At 43.7% G+C, this 19,978-nt stretch overlaps 1 protein-coding gene across 2 annotated transcripts in view; it reads right to left on the bottom strand.

The window, feature by feature from the left end:
* Positions 1 to 19,978, bottom strand: part of MCMBP (minichromosome maintenance complex binding protein) — a 229,680-nt gene that overhangs the window by 2,354 nt on the left and 207,348 nt on the right. For both annotated transcript variants that reach the window (XM_075348130.1, XM_075348131.1), the window contains one exon: positions 2,398 to 2,562. In XM_075348130.1, coding sequence (XP_075204245.1) covers positions 2,398 to 2,562 — 165 coding nt within the window. The remainder of the gene's footprint in view (positions 1 to 2,397; positions 2,563 to 19,978) is intronic.

The following is a 19,978-nucleotide window of genomic DNA, read 5'->3' as shown; positions in this document are numbered from 1 at the left end:
ATATTACCACTGCAAACTGGGAAGATTGATTATTTTAATGACTCCAGACTATGGTTAACTGGATTTACATCTTGCAAATCCAACTAGGAAGATAATCTGAACTAAGATGGTTTACCAACTGAAATGCTCACCAGCTCATTCTATGAATCCTGACATTGTGAGAGATGACTGGGCTTACAATGGTTTTCATCTGACTTGGATCAATAATGCACATCCAAGAGGGATAGACTGGAGATCAATTATCTATGATCTATAGAGCTGACTGGCCCTCTTTTTAATGTCAGATACAAAAAACAGACCCCCGGTATCATCTGTAACTCATATTTCACCAAGCTTGGGGGAAAGTAGGGGGTGCGTCTTATAAACCGAATATACGGGGGGTGTACATACATACATACATATATACATACATACATACATATATACATACATATATACTGCAGGGTCCGCTCTGGAGCGGTGCTGGGGGCAGGTGAAAGCTGCGGGCTGCAGCGTTAGAGCTCCTGCTCCCGCTCATATAATATGCACAGCCACTGTCCATCAGCGTGGTGCTGAAACCGCATCGCGCTGATGGGCTGGGGCAGTGGGGCATATATCTACCTGTAATCCCTTTGATCGCACCTGATCCCCCCTGTGTTAGATATGGCCCCCATACTGCTGCCCATAGTAAAATAAAAAAAGCTTTACTTACCTCCAGCGCTGATCTCCTGGTCTCCTGCTGCTGCTGTCTTTGATAAGGCACGCAGAGATCATTTCCCTCTGCCATGCCGATCAGCAAGACAGCAATGACCGACAGCAATGACTGGCAGCAAGAACCAGGAAGTGGAGGAGGACTCGGAGCTTAACCCAACGGAGGGAGACACAGGGATTACAGCGCTGAGAAGGTAAGGAAAGAGTGTTTTATTTTATTATAGGCAGCAGTATGGGGGGCATATCTAACACGGGGAGATGTGCCATCTATATTGGCCATGGGCAGCAGTATGGGGGGCCATATCAAACACAGGAGAGATATGCCATCTATAGTGGCCATGGGCAGCAGTATAGGTGCCATATCAAGCACGGGGAGGTGTGCCATCTATAGGGGCCATGGGCAGCACAGGGGGACGTGTCCCAGCACAAGGGGGCTATATTCAATATAAGGGGGCCATATCCAGATTAAGGGGGCTAATTTTATGATGGGGGGCTATGAGGGACATATACCCTATATAATCTGTTAGTCTGACACTGGCATTATAAGATGGACCCCATTTAACATTTAAAAAAAAAAAAAAATTCTCTTTTCCTTCACCAAATTTGGGGGTGCGTCTTATAATCAGGTGCGTCTTATAAAGCACAAAATACGGTAATTAAGTTTTGAGGTAGAAAGCAACATGCAAAAAACAAAAAAAAACAAAAAACACACGTGAGGCAGTGGTGAAAACAAAAACAACAACCCTACAGAGTCACGATTGATCTGGCCAAGCAGGCAAAGCCACATGGCACCAACCCTAGGTTAAACCTGGCTGAAGGCCACATCAAGCCATGTCATGAGGCAGCAGGAGAAAACCAGACCTGAGGCGGCAGACCAAACATCAGACACTGAGCTATCAGCTCCACCGCAATACTGAAGTGGCTGATCCAATAGCAAACATGAGGCAGTGGGTACCAGAGACAAGAAATCTAGAGTTCTCCAAATTAATAATATTTTAGCGCCCAACTGGGCCAATGTACCCACAGCGATTTTCACTAGAGGCTGCAGTAGGGTACCCTATTGACGGTCCATGATCCCCGGCTGCTCTAGATATGCTCAAAGCTCCTTCGTCCAAAAGACAGTAAACCACATTGAAGGAGAAAGTGGGAGCTGCTTTTTATTTTGTGCTCTTGACTTCTTGTCCATTGACAAATAACCCATAGTAATACAAAACAGGAACTTTCCAACAGCGTCTGGGCATGTGTAACACCAAAGACCATCCATCCTGACGCCATGTCCTGGTGAGAGGAGGAGGAAAACAAGCTGTATACCAGCAGCTCACAGTGCAGGGGCGCACTTGTGCATGGTGGTCTCTGGTCATCTTTCATGCATAAGGAGATGTCACAGTCACATTTTCTGCCCATTGACGCCCATTCCTACACTATTCAGTGACATCAGCAAGAAATAAGCTACAAGAACAGCCATTTCTACAGACTTGTAGAGGACACATCAGAATATCATATGGTGCTGCTCACTCCTGCATCAAAACATGGCCAGTCTGGATGGCATGGTGTCTACTGGTCAGGAAACGTGCATGATTAGCAGATACGGTCTATGTAACCTGGTGGATGTGTAGACATTACGTTACCGGTGCCATCCTGATGTCGGAGTGAGTGGGGATTTTCCTTACACGATCAGAAGAGGTTGGACATTAATAGGATCCTTACCTTGATGATCTCCTCAGAGATGGTGTAGTCCATAACTTGCAGAAGACTCAGATACATGCGGAACTTGTTGAGCAAAGATGGCAGGGTGGCAGCCATCAGGCCCTCTGTGTACTGCTCCAGGCTGGGGGGACACAGCAGGGGCTTCAGGTGAAGCTGACAATCCGACTATAAAGAAAACAGAGAATCAGACCATGGCGGTCACAAGGAAGAAAACACTGCAAAGCAGCCTTCAAGGCTCCGCGTGGATTATTACGCCATCACTTGGAATAATGTGTATTTATATAGCGCCAACATATTATTAAACAGAAAAGACTGGAGTCTTTAGCACAAAATAAGAATTCAACATTTTATTAGTAAAGTTAAACACTTTGTGTGAAACCAAGAGACAAAAACAGGTCACAAGGTATATATTAAAGATGAAATATCATTAGAAAATTCACGCGAAAGTCAATTAAGGCAGTATTGCCATCTAGTGGAGGTGTTAACAAATATTGCTCATTACACCTCCCAAAATTGCACAAATTAATAGTTGCATTTACATTGATATCAGGATGCACATGGATTCAGTACAAGTTAGAGCAACAAGCCTCCTCCCAATGCAAAATAACCATTCAAAAGGCAAGGTGCCGCCATTACACACCGTGTCAGGATATAGGGATTACAAATACAATCACTTTTCTCTCAATGCGAGAACACTAGAAGGTTCCTGTCATTACACGCATGGCGTCAGCATTGGGGGATTGGCATAAGATAATTAGTTTGCTTGGCAATAGACCTGTAAGGTGCCTGAGCAGTGGCGTAACTACCGCGGTCGCAATCGCGACCGGGCCCGGGAGGTTAGGGGCCCGGCAGCCGCCAGGCAGATCAGCAGCCAGCTCCTGTCAGTGTGAGAGAAGCCGTGCTGATCTGTCACAGACCACGCGGCCGCTATTTGACCCGCTGCCGCCGCCACCAGGCCCCCCTGCCTGGTGTCAGCGGCGCCACCGGGGCCCCCTACCTGGTGTCAGCGGCTGCAACGTCTCTCCAGTCACCGCGCACAGTAATGATGAAGCATAGCGCGGCCGGTGCCGCGCTATGCATCACCATTCTCCCCCCTGTGCGGTGACGTCACTCCCGAGTGACTGCTGTGCCGAGTGCATAGAGCGCAGGACGGGAGGACGCCGACCGCAGCACCGGGAGAGCGAGCAGCGGGGAGGACAGCAGCGGTGGAAGGAAGAGAGAAGGCGAGTACTTGTTTTTTGTTTTGTTTTTTTTTAATATAAGTGAGTAAACTGTGGCCAGAGGCTTGGGAAGGCAGTTCTGGGGAAGCTGCATTATTATACATGGAAGCCTGGAGAGGCTGCTTTATACATGGAGGTCTGAGGAGGCTGCATTATATATGGAGGTCTGGGGAAGCTGCATTATTATACATGGAGGCCTGGAGAGGCTGCTTTATACATGGAGGTCTGAGGAGGCTGCATTACATATAAAGGCCTGGAGAGGCTACTTTATACATGGAGGTCTGAGGAGGTTGCTTTATACATGGAGGTCTGGAGAGGCTGCTTTACACATGGAGGTCTGGGGAGGCTGCATTATATATGGAGGTCTGGGGAGGCTGCATTATTATACATGGAGGTCTGGGGAGGCTGCATTATATATGGAGGTCTGGGGAGGCTGCATTATTATACATGGAGGCCTGGAGAGGCTGCATTATATATGGAGGTCTGGGGAGGCTGCATTATTATACATGGAGGCCTGGAGAGGCTGCTTTATACATGGAGGCCTGGAGAGGCTGCATTATTATACAAGGAGGCCTGGGGAGGCTGCATTATACATGGAGGTCTGGGGAGGCTGCATTATACATGGAGGTCTGGGGAGGCTGCATTATTATACATGGAGGCCTGGAGAGGCTGCATTATATATGGAGGTCTGGGGAGGCTGCATTATTATACATGGAGGCCTGGAGAGGCTGCTTTATATATGGAGGCCTGGAGAGGCTGCATTATTATACATGGAGGTCTGGGGAGGCTGCATTATACATGGAGGTCTGGGGAGGCTGCATTATTCTACATGGAGGTCTGGGGAGGCTGCATTATTCTACATGGAGGTCTGGGGAGGCTGCATTATTCTACATGGAGGTCTGGGGAGGCTGCATTATTCTACATGGAGGTCTGGGGAGGCTGCATTATTCTACATGGAGGTCTGGGGAGGCTGCATTATTCTACATGGAGGTCTGGGGAGGCTGCATTATTATACATGGAGGTCTGGGGAGGCTGCATTATTATACATGGAGGTCTGGGGAGGCTGCATTATTATACATGGAGGTCTGGGGAGGCTGCATTATTATACATGGAGGCCTGGAGAGGCTGCATTATACATGGAGGCCTGGAGATACTGCATTATACATGGAGGCCTGGAGATACTGCATTATACATGGAGGCCTGGAGATACTGCATTATACATAGAGGCCTGAGGAGGCTGGGTGCATTGTTATACATGGAGGTCTGGAGAGGCTGGCTGCTACATTATACATGGAGGCCTGGAGAGGCTGGCTGCATTATTATATATGGAGGTCTGGGGGGCTGCATAATACAAAATGAAGGACACCTTATACATGGAATATAGGGGTGCATTATGCATGGAGGAGTAAAGGGCTGCATAATGCAATATGAAGTTTTATGGGGTTGCGTTATAATACATATAGGACTATGGGGGCTACATTATAATATATGGAGGACTATGGAGGCTACCTTATACATGGACTATGGGGGTGCATTATAAAACATTGGGGACTATGTGGTGCAGTATAATATATGGAGAACTATGGGGTGAATTATAATATATGGAGAACTATGGGAAATGCATTATAATAATTGGAGGGCTACTTTATACATGGAGGATTATGTGGGTGCATTATAATATGGAAAACCATGTGGTGCAGTATAATATATGGAGGACTATGTGGTGTAGTATAATATATGGAGGACTATGTGGTGTAGTATAATATATGGAGGATTATGTGGTGTAGTATAATATATGGAGGACTATGGGGTGCAGTATAATATATGGAGGACTATGTGGTGCAGTATAATATATGGAGGACTATGTGGTGCAGTATAATATATGGAGGACTATGTGGTGTAGTATAATATATGGAGGACTATGGGGTGCAGTATAATATATGGAGGACTATGTGGTGCAGTATAATATATGGAGGACTATGTGGTGTAGTATAATATATGGAGGACTATGGGGTGCAGTATAATATATGGAGGATTATGTGGTGCAGTATAATATATGGAGGACTATGTGGTGCAGTATAATATATAGAGGACTATGTGGTGTAGTATAATATATGGAGGACTATGTGGTGCAGTATAATATATGGAGGACTATGTGGTGTAGTATAATATATGGAGGACTATGTGGTGTAGTATAATATATGGAGGACTATGTGGTGTAGTATAATATATGGAGGACTATGTGGTGCAGTATAATATATGGAGGACTATGTGGTGTAGTATAATATATGGAGGACTATGTGGTGTAGTATAATATATGGAGGACTATGTGGTGTAGTATAATATATGGAGGACTATGGGGTGCAGTATAATATATGGAGGACTATGGGGTGCAGTATAATATATGGAGGACTATGTGGTGCAGTATAATATATGGAGGACTATGTGGTGCAGTATAATATATGGAGGACTATGTGGTGTAGTATAATATATGGAGGACTATGGGGTGCAGTATAATATATGGAGGACTATGTGGTGCAGTATAATATATGGAGGACTATGTGGTGTAGTATAATATATGGAGGACTATGTGGTGCAGTATAATATATGGAGGACTATGGGGTGAATTATAATACATGGAGAACTATGGGAAATGCATTATAATAATTGGAGGGCTACTTTATACATGGAGGATTATGGGGGTGCATTATAATATATGGAGGACTATGTGGTGCAATATAATATATGGAGGACTATGGGGTCAATTATAATATATGGAGAACTATGGGAAATGCATTATAATAATTGGAGGGCTACTTTATACATGGAGGATTATGGGGGTGCATTATAATATATGGAGGACTATGTGGTGCAGTATAATATATGGAGGACTATGTGGTGCAGTATAATACAGAGAACTTTGGGAAATGCATTATAATACATGGAGGACTATGGAAGTGTACTCTAATATTTGAAGGGTTATGTGGGACCCTTTATATTATTTGGAAGGCTATGTGGGGGCCATTATTGTATTTGGAGAGCTATATACAAAGGGGACAAAGATACAGGCAGGGGATGGGAACGTTTTGTGCTGAGGGAAAAAGGCTCTTTTCCCTCAGCACCCAGCTTTCCCATGCTCTGCTATACATCTTCTCTCAGCACCCAGCTTTCCCATGCTCTGCTATACATCATTTCTCAGCACCCAGCTTTCCCATGCTCTGATATGGGAAAGCTGGGTGCTGAGGGAAAGATGTATAGCAGAGCATGGGGAAGCAGTGTGCCGAGGACAAGATGGATATCAGGAAATGAAATAAACTGTGGGAAAAAAGGCGCAAAATAGGGTCTTATCCGGTATAACAAATGGAATAAGGAATGTGCAATGGAAGCACTCACCTGGTGGGGTTGTGTGAGTCACAACACCCTTAATCGCATAAAACAAACGTGGAAGGCAGCAGTCCTGCAATAGTAGAGTAGTTTCGGATGATAGGAGAAAAGCAGGTTAAATACCGCGCCAAACCACAGGAATCAAGATGAAGAAGTAATTCTCTTTTCTTTATTTTCACAGGTCTACGCGTTTCAAGGACATATCCGTCCTCTTCCTCAGGACAAATGCAGAGAACACCATAGCCTATGGTGTTCTCTGCATTTGTCCTGAGGAAGAGGACGGATATGTCCTTGAAACGCGTAGACCTGTGAAAATAAAGAAAAGAGAATTACTTCTTCATCTTGATTCCTGTGGTTTGGCGCGGTATTTAACCTGCTTTTCTCCTATCATCCGAAACTAAGATGGATATCAGAACATAGGAAAGCTGGGTGCTGATAGAGGGATTTCAGATCATGGGAAATCTGGGTGCTGTGGGTAAGAGCCAAGTGTCAGCGTCATTATCCTGTACCCCGAGTGTCAGTGTCATTATCCTGTACCCTAAGGGTCGGTGTACGTGGAGGGGGGGCCAAGTCTGAACTTTGCACCGGGGCCCATCAAACTCTAGTTACGCCACTGTGCCTGAGACTAGTGCAGGTGCACTTTTTCCCCCATGTAAGGCTACGTTCACATAGGGCTTTTTTGGTAGGTTTTTTTCCTGGCCAAAACCTGATCTTGCAACAAGAAATATTTTTTGAGTCATCCGCGTTTTTGGTGCGTTTTTTTTCTACAAAATGAAAAGGCAAATATATAGAGTTTCAGCTCATCCACTGCAAAGTATATCCCAGTTTCTCCTGCTGCTCGGACATTCAGGCGTAGATACATGGTATCATAGAAGAAAAAAAAAAAAAAAAAAGAAGAGGCTTGTCCAGCGCTTTGGAGAAAGATTGTTCAGGCAGGTAAAGTTTCCAATTTTTATAGCCGCATGATATTAATTAATAAAGCATTATAGCAAGGTCAGGCAAAACTCCACGGGTGGAGAAATATGGCAACAACAACGCGTTTCAGCTACTAAGTGTAGCCTTTGTCAAGTAATGTTCGTTGAACTGTGAGTCCTTATAGCGTCAGAAAAGTCCTTGAGTTCGGCAGGGGTAACTCGCCGTCAATTAGTGGATATTAACTGTTCACATCCATCAGAGCTAAATGTTAAGTTACTACAAAGCTGGATGTCCAAACTGTTATAAATCCAAACATTGTATGCAGAATTTACAAAAATATGGACATCCTGGAAGGGAAAAAGAGGCAGTGAAAGAATGCTGTCAAATGTATATAACTAAAAACCCGGTGACACCTATATATAAAGTCACATGTTAAAGACGCTGTATGTGAACAGTTACAATAATGCATCGTATTCTACCATTTAAAAATGCACTGCAGTGATAATTTATAATGTTTGGATACCAGTGAAAAGCCAATTTTATTTGCGCCTGTTGCATCAGACAAATGCCGCCTGATGAATCTCTTCAAGGGGCCTATTGTGCAGCCCATGTATTGAATTTTACATATATTACAGGTAACTAAATAAATCACCCCACTTGTATTACAGTTTAAGATCATCGTTCATATCTATGCATGACTTATTCTATAAATGCTTAATTCTGTATCTGATCCATTTATTGAAACATTATATCCCACTAATATTCAGTTGGTGTTTTTTATATAAACAATAAAAAAAAACACTTTTGCAAATATTTATTATTAAATATAAATTATACCCAATGAATAAATACTAATTTGTATACTGTCATATACGGACTTTGCACAACATATGGTATTGTATATGTGTGTTCTAATCATGCACGGATAGACACGCTAATCTACATCATGCGTTTGCTTTGCTGATCTGCAATACATATGTAAACAAGGAAAATATCTATTAAAAGGCATTTATTTAATTCTTATATTCCTAGTAAATATCTGCCCCCCCTTTCTTTGATAATCTAATTTATTGATTGATTTTTTTGGGGTGTTTTCTACTTTTCCTTAATGATGTTCTATTCAAATGATTTTTATTAGGTTTTGTAGTTAACAAATCTTAAAATCATGCGTTACAAAATTTAAGGACATATAGATAGTAATAACAAGGTTAAGAAAATGCACATATTTTGCCCCCCCCAGTTTGTTAGTTAGTGTTAATACATCAAGCAGTATATTTTGTTGGTCAAATCAATTGCTTATGAATTAACTTTTTGCAAAACATAACTAAACAACAAATAAAATTAACAACTTCCTGACCTGGATTCCGTAGACAGTCCAGCAAATTTGCGAGATCAGAAGCATATAATTCTAGTGAGTTTTAGATCAGGGAGGTATCAAAGACTAGAGCTTCAAGCCTAGAGTTATTAGTGAGCTTGTATTGCTCGAATATAGCTAGTGTTTTCTTAACGTCAGTTGGGCTATATAGTCTGTCGGTGATTGGGCTCTGGCCATGGGTCCCATTTGGTGAGGTACTTTGTTTGAGTATTATTTTTTATGGCATAGTAGTACTCTAAAGGTTTATGTAGAGTTAGTTTCTCCTTAGCTTCTTGAATATTAGGAGCTTTCTCACTTTTTGGATGCAGTGAGATTAGTGGACACTAGTAGAATGTGTTACTATGGGCCTAAAATGTTTAGGTATCGCTTCAATGTTTAACCCCTTCAGCCCCCGGGCACTTTCCGTTTTTGTTTTTTGCTCCCCTTCTTCCGAGAGGCGTAACTTTTTTATTTTTCCATCAATCTTGCCATATGAGGGCTTGTTTTTTGCAGGACGAGTTGTACTTTTAAATGAAACCATAAGTTTTACCATATAGTGTACAGGAAAAGGGCAAAAAAATTCCAAGTGCGGAAAAATTGCAAAAAAAGTGTGATCGTACAATAGTTTTTGGGATATTTTATTCACTGTGTTCACTATATGGTAAAACTGATGTATCTATGTGATGCCTCAGGTCAGTGTGAGTTTGTAGACACCAAACATGTATAGGTTTACTTGTATCTAACGGGTTAAAAAAATTCACAAGCTTGTCCAACACAAATGGCGCACGTTTTCCGCCATTTTCCAAAACCCGTAGCGTTCTCATTTTTCGGGATCTGAGGCTCAGTGATGGCTTATTTTTTGCGTCTCGACCTCACATTTTTAACGGTACCATTTTTGCGCAGATGCTACGTTTTGATCGCCTGTTATTGCATTTTGCGCAGAATTTGCGGCGACCAAAAAACTTAATTTTGGCGTTTGGAATTTTTTTGCCGCTACACAGTTTACTGATCAGATTCATTGATTTTATATTTTGATAGATCGGGCATTTCTGAACGCGGCGATACCAAATGTGTATTTTTTATTTTTTTAACCCTTTAATTTTCAATGGGGTGAAAGGGGGGGTGATTTGAACTTTTAGGTTTTTTCATTTTTTTTAAAACTTTTTTTTATTTTACTAGTCCCCTTAGGGGGCTATATGGATCAACAATGCGATCGCTCTGCACTATCTGCTGATCACAGCTACACAGCTGTAAACAGCAGATATAATCACTTTGATTCATTCGGCTCCGGGCCGAGTGAAACCGAAAGTGACTCATGATAGCTAGAGGCGTCATCACATGACCCTGTGCTACCATGGCAACCACCGAAAGTCACGTGATCATGTCACGTGACTTCTGGTGGTGGCGGGGTAAGTGACTGTCATGGCAGCGCCCATATACAGATCGCTGCCAGATTTTGGCAGCGAAATGTAAGGGGTTAATGGCCGCGGGTGGAAGAGATTCCACCCGCGGCTAGCAGGCACACGTCAGCTGTTGATAACAGCTGATATGTGCGCGGATCGCCGCCGCCTGCTGGCGGCGGGGCTTACCGGCACACGATCCATGACGTACCCAGTACGTCATGGGTTGTTAAGGGGTTAAGAGAAGAAGAACTAGTTCTGGAGTTAGAGCTACATCTAGCTGTGTAATGGACCTTCTAAGTGATTGAATGTCTCTCCAAAATTTCTTCATTTTTGGACACAACCAAAATATGTGTGAGTTATGTTGCCTGAATTTCCACAGTTTCTCCAGCATTTGTTTGAGGTATCTGGGTCAATTAAATGCAATTTATGGGGTGCGTAATACCAGCAGGTTATTATCTTATAATTGGTTTCTATAGGAGCAACGCAAGGTATATTTTTGTAGACTGTGGCCAATGACTTGAAATCTTTCTTCAAATTGATTTTCTGGGATTTTTAACTCTATTTTCCACTTTTCCAAGTGTTTTAAGTTAATGAGATTTGTGTCTTCGTTATAAATTTGGTAGATATATTTGGTTTTCCAAGTGTTTTGATTATTTGGATTCTTTAAGAGAGCTGTTATGTTACTTGGAAGGTGGAGGGTGGTGCTAGGTTTCATGAATATTTTTTCTATTATCTTCCAAGTTTTCTTATTTGACTTTGTTAGTTTGAATTCTTTTGCTAAGTCTTGGTAGGGTTTCAGCTTATCGTTATCGAGTATGTCTAAGAGTAAGCATATTCCCTTGGATTTCCAGTGGTTGAGCTTTAATCTTGGTGAGAATGCAGAAAGCGTTGCGATCTTCATCCAACCTATTGATTCGGTGCCGTGTATTTTTCTAGATTGGGCTCCAAATTTCCTCCATGTTATTATTGAGTTCCTGGTGATGACCTCCTTAGGTAGTCGTTTTTTAGAGTCACATAGGTAGGCCACCACCAGGTCTCCAACTTCTATATTTGGACAGTAAGAATCTTCAAGTCACACCCATGCAGGTTTATCATCTCTGTTCTAATACTTCTGGCTGCTTTTAATAGTCGCTGCTTGATAGTAGGCCATTATGTTTGGCATCCCCAACACCCCATTGATTCTGTTTTTGTTTAGGGTAGATTGTGCTACTCGAGGTTTAGTTTTACCCCATACAAAAGATGTTAGTTGAGTTTGGAGTTTTTGTATAAGCTTCTTCTTGATTGGTAATGGGATAGTTCTGAATATATAAAGTAGCTTGGGAAGTTCCAGCATTTTGTATGTGTTTATTTTTCCTAACCAGGAAAGCTCTACTTTGGATAGATGTTGTAGATCTTTTTGGATGGTATTATAAATGTCAGTAATATTCTGGTTAGCGCAGTCCTTTGTGTTTTTTGTTAGTTAGATACCTAAATAAGACATGCTGTCCACATTCCACTGAAATTTGATTTCCGATTGTAGGACTTTTAATAGATTCTGATCCAGATTGAGGTAAGTAGCCTGGGTTTTATCCATATTGACCCTATATAATGAGACCCTTGAGAATTCTTTAAAAACTTCCAAGATCTGTTTGACCGAGTTCAGTGGATCCGTTAGAGAGAGTAGGATGTCATCTGCGAAAAGTGACACTTTGAATTGTCTGTTATTAGCAGGGACGCCCCTAATCCGGCTGTCCATCCTGATCTTCTCTGCCAAGGGCTCAATGAAAGGATCGAACAATGACGGGGAAAGAGGACACCCCTGCCTTGTTCTATTCGAGAGGTTGATTTTACCCGAGAGGAGACCATTGGTTAAAATTCTTGCAGACGGGTTTGTGTAGAATGATTTTATAAGGTCTAATACCCTCCCATTGAAGCCAAATTTTTTTAAAGTAAGTAGTTCCACTGAACCCGGTCAAATGCCTTCTCCGCATCAATTGTGATAAAGACTGTGGGAGTCTTAGGGGTGCTTCACACACAGCGAGCTCGCTGCCGAGATCGCTGCTGAGTCACGCTTTTTGTGACGCAGCAGTGACCTCATTAGCGATCTCGCTGTGTGTGACACTGAGCAGCGATCTGGCCCCTGCTGCGAGATCGCTGCTCGTTACACACAGCCCTGGTTCGTTTTCTTCAAAGGCGCTCTCCCACTGTGACACACAGATCGCTGTGTGTGACAGCGAGAGAGCGACAAATGAAGCGAGCAGGGAGCAGGAGCCGGCGTCTGGGGTAAGCTGTAACCAAGATAAACATCGGGTAACCAAGGTGGTTACCCGATATTTACCTTAGTTACCAGCCTCCGCAGCTCTCACGCTGCCTGTGCTGCCGGCTCCTGCTCTCTGCACATGTAGCTGCTGTACACATCGGGTTAATTAACCCGATGTGTACTGTAGCTAGGAGAGCAAAGCTAAGCGGTGTGCGCTGGTAACTAATGTAAACATCGGGTAACCATACCCGATGTTTACCTTAGTTACCAGTGTCCGCAGCTTCCAGACGCCGGCTCCGTGCAAGCGCAGCGTCGCTTGCACGTCGCTGCTGGCTGGGGGCTGGTCACTGGTCGCTGGTGAGATCTGCCTGTTTGACAGCTCACCAGCGACCATGTAGCGATGCAGCAGCGATCCTGACCAGGTCAGATCGCTGGTCGGATCGCTGCTGCATCGCTAAAGTGTGAAGGTACCCTTAGTTTCCCCTGAGTGAGTAGGTTTAGGATTCGTCTGGTAACGTCTTCTGCTCCTCTGTTTGCAATGAACCCCACTTGCTCTTTGTGTATAAGGTTCGGTACTATTTTTTGTAGTCTGGTGGCTAGGGTTTTTGCCAATATTTTCAGGTCAGAATTTAGGAGCGAAATGGGTCTATAGTTTCCAATGAGGTCTGTCTCCCTTTTCTTTATACAAAACTGATATAGTGGCTTCTTGTATCTCCTCAGGTAATTTTAAGCCTAGTGATAGTTCATTGATGAGGGTGGTTAAATATGGGGTTAAGATTGTAGCAAACATTTTGTAGTACTCATTGGGAATTCCATCTGGTCCTGGTTCTTTATTTTGTTTTAGAGAGTTTATTGTAGCCAATATGTCACTGTTTTTGTATGGGGTGTTTAGAAAATTTAAATCTTTGTTAGAGAGGGTAACTGAATCGAGTCAAGGAATTGATTGATGTCTTCCTTAGTGGGTTTGTCTTCTAGATAATTATTTTTTAAGTTATATAGGTTGTTAAAAAATTCCTCGAATTTTAGTGAAATGTCTTTTGGATTTTTGTAAATTTTGTTGTCCCTCGCTCTTATCTGTAAGATTTTAGTCTTAGATCTCAGAATTCTTGTTCTTCTGGCTAAAAAACCCGAAGGTTTATTCATGAGATGGTAAAAATTGGATTTTGAGGTCAGTATGAATCTTTTGTATTCGTTTGAGAGAATGGTTTTAAAATTTAGTCTGAGTTTCAAAATTTCTTTTTGTGTGTCATCTGATGGACTATTTGCTCCTTAATGATGTTCTAACGACCTGTCTTTTTTCAATTCTTGGAAGAGGATTGGAGACATTGATGAATACTTCCAACTATTTGTACAAAGCGATTTAAACATAATATGTATAAAATCTTTCCGGGCTGTCACTGATGTATGCTTAGTGAAGATAAGTTTTTTTATATTTTGTACAATCCTATGCTTATAAATTATCACTGCAGTGCATTTTTAAATGGTAGAATACGATGCATATTTGTAACTGTTCACATACAGCGTCTTTAACATGTGGCTTTATATATAGGTGTCACCGGGTTTTTAGTTATATACATTTGACAGCATTCTTTCACTGCCTCTTTTCCCTTCCAGGATGTCCATATTTTTGTAAATTCTGCATACAATGTTTGGATTTATAACAGTTTGGACATCCAGGTTTGTAGTAACTTAACATTTAGCTCTGATGGATGTAAACGGTTAATATCCACTAATTGGCGGCGAGTTACCCCTGCCGAACTCAAGGACTTTTCAGACACTTTAAAGGACTCACAGTTCAACGAACATTACTTGACAAAGGCTACACTTAGTAGCTGAAACGCGTTGTCATTTCTCCACCCGAGGAGTTTTGCCTGACCTTGCTATAATGCTTTTTAAATTAATACCATGCGGCAATAAAAACTGGAAACCTTACCTGTCTGAACAATCTTTCTCAAAAGAGCTGGACAAGCCTCTTTTTTCTACAAAATAGGTTGTATCAATGAAAAAACGTTGCAAAAAAGCGGCAAAGAATTGACATGCTCATGCTTTAAAGTCTGCAGCAAAAACGCAGGTATTTGACAAAACAGGAAAAAAATCTGCAGGTGTTTGTGTGCAGATTTCAGAAATCTCAGACTGTGCTGGGACTGTAAAAAGGAGCGTTTTATTAGCATAAATTTACATAAAACCAAAGCAAATCTGCAGCTAAAAAAAAAACTTACCAGAAAGCTGTGTCTGAACATAGCCTAAAGCAGGCTTTACACGCTGCGACATCGCTAAAAGCGATCTCGTTGGGGGTCACGGATTTTGTGACGCACATCCGGACGCTTTAGCGATGTCGTTGCGTGTGACACCTATTAGCGATTTTGAATCGTTGCAAAAACGTTCAAAATCGCTAAAATCGGTGACATGCCTCCCTCTTCCCAAATATCGTTGCTGCTGCAGTAATGATGTTGTTCGTCGTTCCTGCGGCAGCATACATCGCTACGTGTGACACCGCAGGAATGAGGAACCTCACCTTACCTGCGTCCCGCCAGCAAAGGAAGGAAGGAGGTGGGCGGGATGTTTGTCCCGCTCATCTCTGCCCCTCCGCTATGATTGGGTGGCCGCTTAGTGACGTCGCTGTGACGCTGAAAGAACCTCCCCCTTAGAAAGGAGGCGGTCCGCCTGTCACAGCGACGTCACAGAGCAGGTATGTGCGTTTGACGCTGCAGTAGCGATAATGTTCGCTACGGCAGCGATCACCACATATAGGCCGTACGATGGGGGCGGGTGCTATCACGCTCGACATCGTTAGCATCGGCTAGCGATGTCGCAGCATGTAATGCGGCCTTAAGGCTCTGTCTGAATTGATATAAGTTGCCATCATTCTGTCAGCGAAATGTGCAATAATGGGTTAAAGCAGGCAGAATGTTATAAATCACCCATGTGGGGAAGTACAGAGGGTCCGTCCATAAATTAGGCCGACATATTATGCAGCACTTTACAATATACAGACTATCACAATTTAGCAGATACAGGAGGAGTGAAGGCCCTGCTCAAAAGCTACGAGGAAACATGGGGCACAAAAGGTGAACGGTCAACCAACAATATGATAACAGGGAATTCAATGACTAGTCTGTGCTCTCCCAGCCGTCAGCTTGCCCTGTACAAATATTGGGCTTATACATTGCAGCCAATCACAAAACGCAGCACAGTAGGTAAAGAACAGAAACCGCCTGTAACAAAAGCAGACACCAAAAACCAATGCACATGGGGGGCTCAGCTGCTGGGAATGTAAGGGGCATGTACACTGCAAGAGCAGCATGAAGGAGCGCTGTCAAGAGGCTCTCACGATTATCTCGCTGTGTAAACAGGCTGACAATCAGCCGATGAACGCTCAGTCCTCAGGTGATCGGTTATGTAGCAGAAATCTTTTCTTGGTGGTGCATCGTACTGTATAAAAACGCACTGCCGAGAGCCCTGCAGCCTATGTGCACTGAGCAGTGTATAGATCTCTCAGTGCGCATCGCTCACTTACATCTGCCTGTGTGAATAAGCTATTTAACCCACCACCGATCGGCAGTCGTATTACGCAATATATACGGTGTAACAGCCCTTTACCATCACCAGTGCCGCAGTTCATGTAAATAAAGTGATTGTTTATTCTACATAAGATGTACACAACACAGTGCCTCGAGAAATTATTCATACCTCATGAACTTTTCCTCATTTTGTCACATAACACTCACAAACCTAAAAATGTTTTTTATTGGGATTTTATGTCTTATATCAATACTAAGTACAAGTATTTGTGAGATGTTAAAGGAGAATTATAAATAGTTTTCTAAATATATAAAAAAATATAAATCTGAGAATTGAGAGGTGCACTAGTACTCAGCCCCTGGAGACAGTACTTTGTAGGGCCACCTTCCTGTCTTGCACTAGTACTCAGCCCCTGGAGACAGTACTTTGTAGGGCCACCTTCCTGTCTTGCACTAGTACTCAGCCCCTGGAGACAGTACTTTGTAGGGCCACCTTCCTCTGTCTTGCACTAGTACTCAGCCCCTGGAGACAGTACTTTGTAGGGCCACCTTCCTGTCTTGCACTACCGTGTTTCCCCGAAAGTAAGGCCCTGTCTTACATTAATTTTACCCCCAAAAGTCCCACCCTGCCTTACTTTCGGGGGAGGCCTTACATTGGAAAAAAAATGACAATCCTCCCCCCTGCAGCCTCCCCATTGTTTGAGATCCGGCATCCACCCCTTCCTCCCCCCTGCAGCCTCCCCATTGTTTGAGATCCGGCATCCACCCCTTCCTCCCCCCTGCAGCCTCCCCATTGTTTGAGATCCGGCATCCACCCCATCCTCCCCCCTGCAGCCTCCCCATATAGTGGTTCTGCCCCCCACTCTGCCACCACACACACTGACACATACGGTACCGGTACAGCCCCACACGGCACCCACACACATATCGTACCGGTACCGTACACACACACACACACTGACACATACAGCCCCATACGGCACCCATACACATACCGTACACACACACACACACACACACAGTTTCGGAACTTACCGAAATCGGAGCGAGCCTGCAGGCGGTGACGTCGCGGCTGATTTCGGCCAATCAGCTGCGAGCCGGCTGACTGGCCAATCGCAGCTCGAGCTGAGGGCCAATCAGCTGCGAGCCGGCTGACTGGCCAATCGCAGCTCGAGCTGAGGGCCAATCAGCTGCGAGCCGGCTGACTGGCCAATCACAGCTCGAGCTGATGGCCAGCAGGGAGCCTTGCGGGGGCCATTCACCGGAGGCGGACCACGGGTGGCACGAGACTGGAGAAGGCCTGGATGGAGCGAGGGAACAGCGGCAGCGGTAAGTTCCTGTACTTTCCCCAGGGACCCCCACCCATATGCGGCCTTACATTACGCCGCGACCACCACCCATAGGCGGCCTTACATTCCCCGGCCCCCCCGCTACCCTGCCTTACAATCGGGGGGTGCCCTACATTGGCGGACCCCCCCGAAACCCCCACCCTGCCTTACTTTCGGGGGGGTCCTACTTTCGGGGAAACACGGTAGTACTCAGCCCCTGGAGACAGTACTTTGTAGGACCACCTTCCTGTCTTGCACTAGTACTCAGCCCCTGGAGACAGTACTTTGTAGGGCCACCTTCCTCTGTCTTGCACTAGTACTCAGCCCCTGGAGACAGTACTTTGTAGGGCCACCTTCCTCTGTCTTGCACTAGTACTCAGCCCCTGGAGACAGTACTTTGTAGGACCACCTTTCTCTGTCCTGCATTTGCATTCAGCCCCCGGATCCGCACTTTGTAAGACCTTTCTCTGTCTTTTGGGATCTCTTCAGCTTTGCACATCTAGAGGTAAAATTTTCCTCCTCTTCTCTTGCTCAGTGAGATTGGATGGAGACGTTTGATCTCGGTGGATTTGGGTCTCGACTGACTCGGCTGCTCACACACAGGAGTGTGTTCTGATCTAATCACTTCATTGTAGCTCTGCAGGATGTTGAGGGTTGTTGTCCTGCTGGAAGATGAGCCTATGCCCTAGTCTCATGTCTTCTGCAGCCTCTAACAGGTTTTCCTCCAGGATTACCATCCATCTCATCACCTCTGACCAGTTTTCCTGCAGAAAAAAAGCCTCCCCACAAAAGGATGCTGCCCCTACCATGTGGGACGGTGGGGATAGGGTTTCCAGACTGATATGCAGTTAGTTTTTCGCCACACATAGCATTTTGCCAAAAACTTTTCTTTCAGTCTCCTGTGACCAGAGAGCCTTCTTCCACACGCTTGCTGTGTCCCATAAATGACTTTGTGCAAACAGGACTTCTTATATCTCACTTTCAAAATTGGCCTTTTTCTTGACACTCTTCTCTAAAAGCCAGATTTGTGGAGAATACAACTTATAGTTGTCCTGTGAACAGATTCTGCCCCTAAGCCGTGATCTCTGTGGCTCCTCCAGTGACCATGGACATCTCAGCTGCTTCTCTTTCTCAGGATTTGATTTTCAGTGTATATTCGTCTTGGTAGGTTTGCAGTTGCCATACTCCTTCCATTTTTAGATGATGGATTGAATGGTGCTCTGCCAGATGTTCAGAGCTTGAGACACTAAATTATATCTCTGCTTTGCCCTTCTCCATAACCATATCCCTGTCTAGTGGGCTCCTTGGTTTTCATGATTTCATCATGCGGTTTGATCCCTAAAGTTCTTAAACCCCTGAGGTCTTCACAGAACAGCTGTAGTTATACTGAGAAGAACTCAGTTTATTAATTAGGAAACCATTGGTCACTCAGGATTTTGTTTAAAGGGGGGGGGAAATCAGACTACAGGGGCCTGACTACAAATGCACATCACAAGTTTCAAATGTACGTTTTTATAATATTTTGAAAACCATGCATCATTTCTTAAACAATTCTTGTTACTTTGTGTGGGTATATCACATAACATCCTTTAAGTTTGACGGTGTAACACGAAACAAATGTTGAAAAAGTTTACCGGGTATGAATACTTTTTCAATTCACTGTTATATTTCCAAAAGTAGAAGTTTATTATCAATTGAGAAAATACAAAAGGAAGTAAGAAATCTAAAACCACATCAATATTTAGAGTGACCACTCTCTGACCAGATAATGGAGGGGACAGAAGTTGCTGAAGGGATCGCTTGACAATGTCACGTGAGCCCTGGGACAGTCAGTGATGACACTGCTAAAATGGCGCAGAAGGTGTAGGTGTTATTTTACAAGAGAAAACATACTAATTAAATATGGGCTGCTGAGTGGACAACCAATTTAAGTGACTTATTGGAACAAAATAAGGAAGGATTATAATGGTGCTGTTATGAAGGACTTTTGAAAACCAAATGTTCGGAAGGTAACCTTCCAAACATTTGGTTTTCAAAAGTCCTTCATAAACAGCACCATTATAATCCTTTGCATTACGCCTCCATGACAGTACACCTGAGAAATACCAAATAAAGTTCAGAGAAAGAACTGTATGAAAAACGTTCCAAACAAAGCTAAATCTTGCTTAGTGGCAATATCATGTCTGTTTCAGCCAGTTGTGACGAGAAAGACCAGAT

This window comes from Anomaloglossus baeobatrachus, chromosome 5, assembly GCF_048569485.1.
Source record: "Anomaloglossus baeobatrachus isolate aAnoBae1 chromosome 5, aAnoBae1.hap1, whole genome shotgun sequence".
NCBI classification, from domain to species: Eukaryota; Metazoa; Chordata; class Amphibia; order Anura; family Aromobatidae; genus Anomaloglossus; species Anomaloglossus baeobatrachus.
The sequence above is the reverse complement of the archived record's forward strand: the minus strand, read 5'-3'. Positions and strand labels throughout refer to the sequence as shown.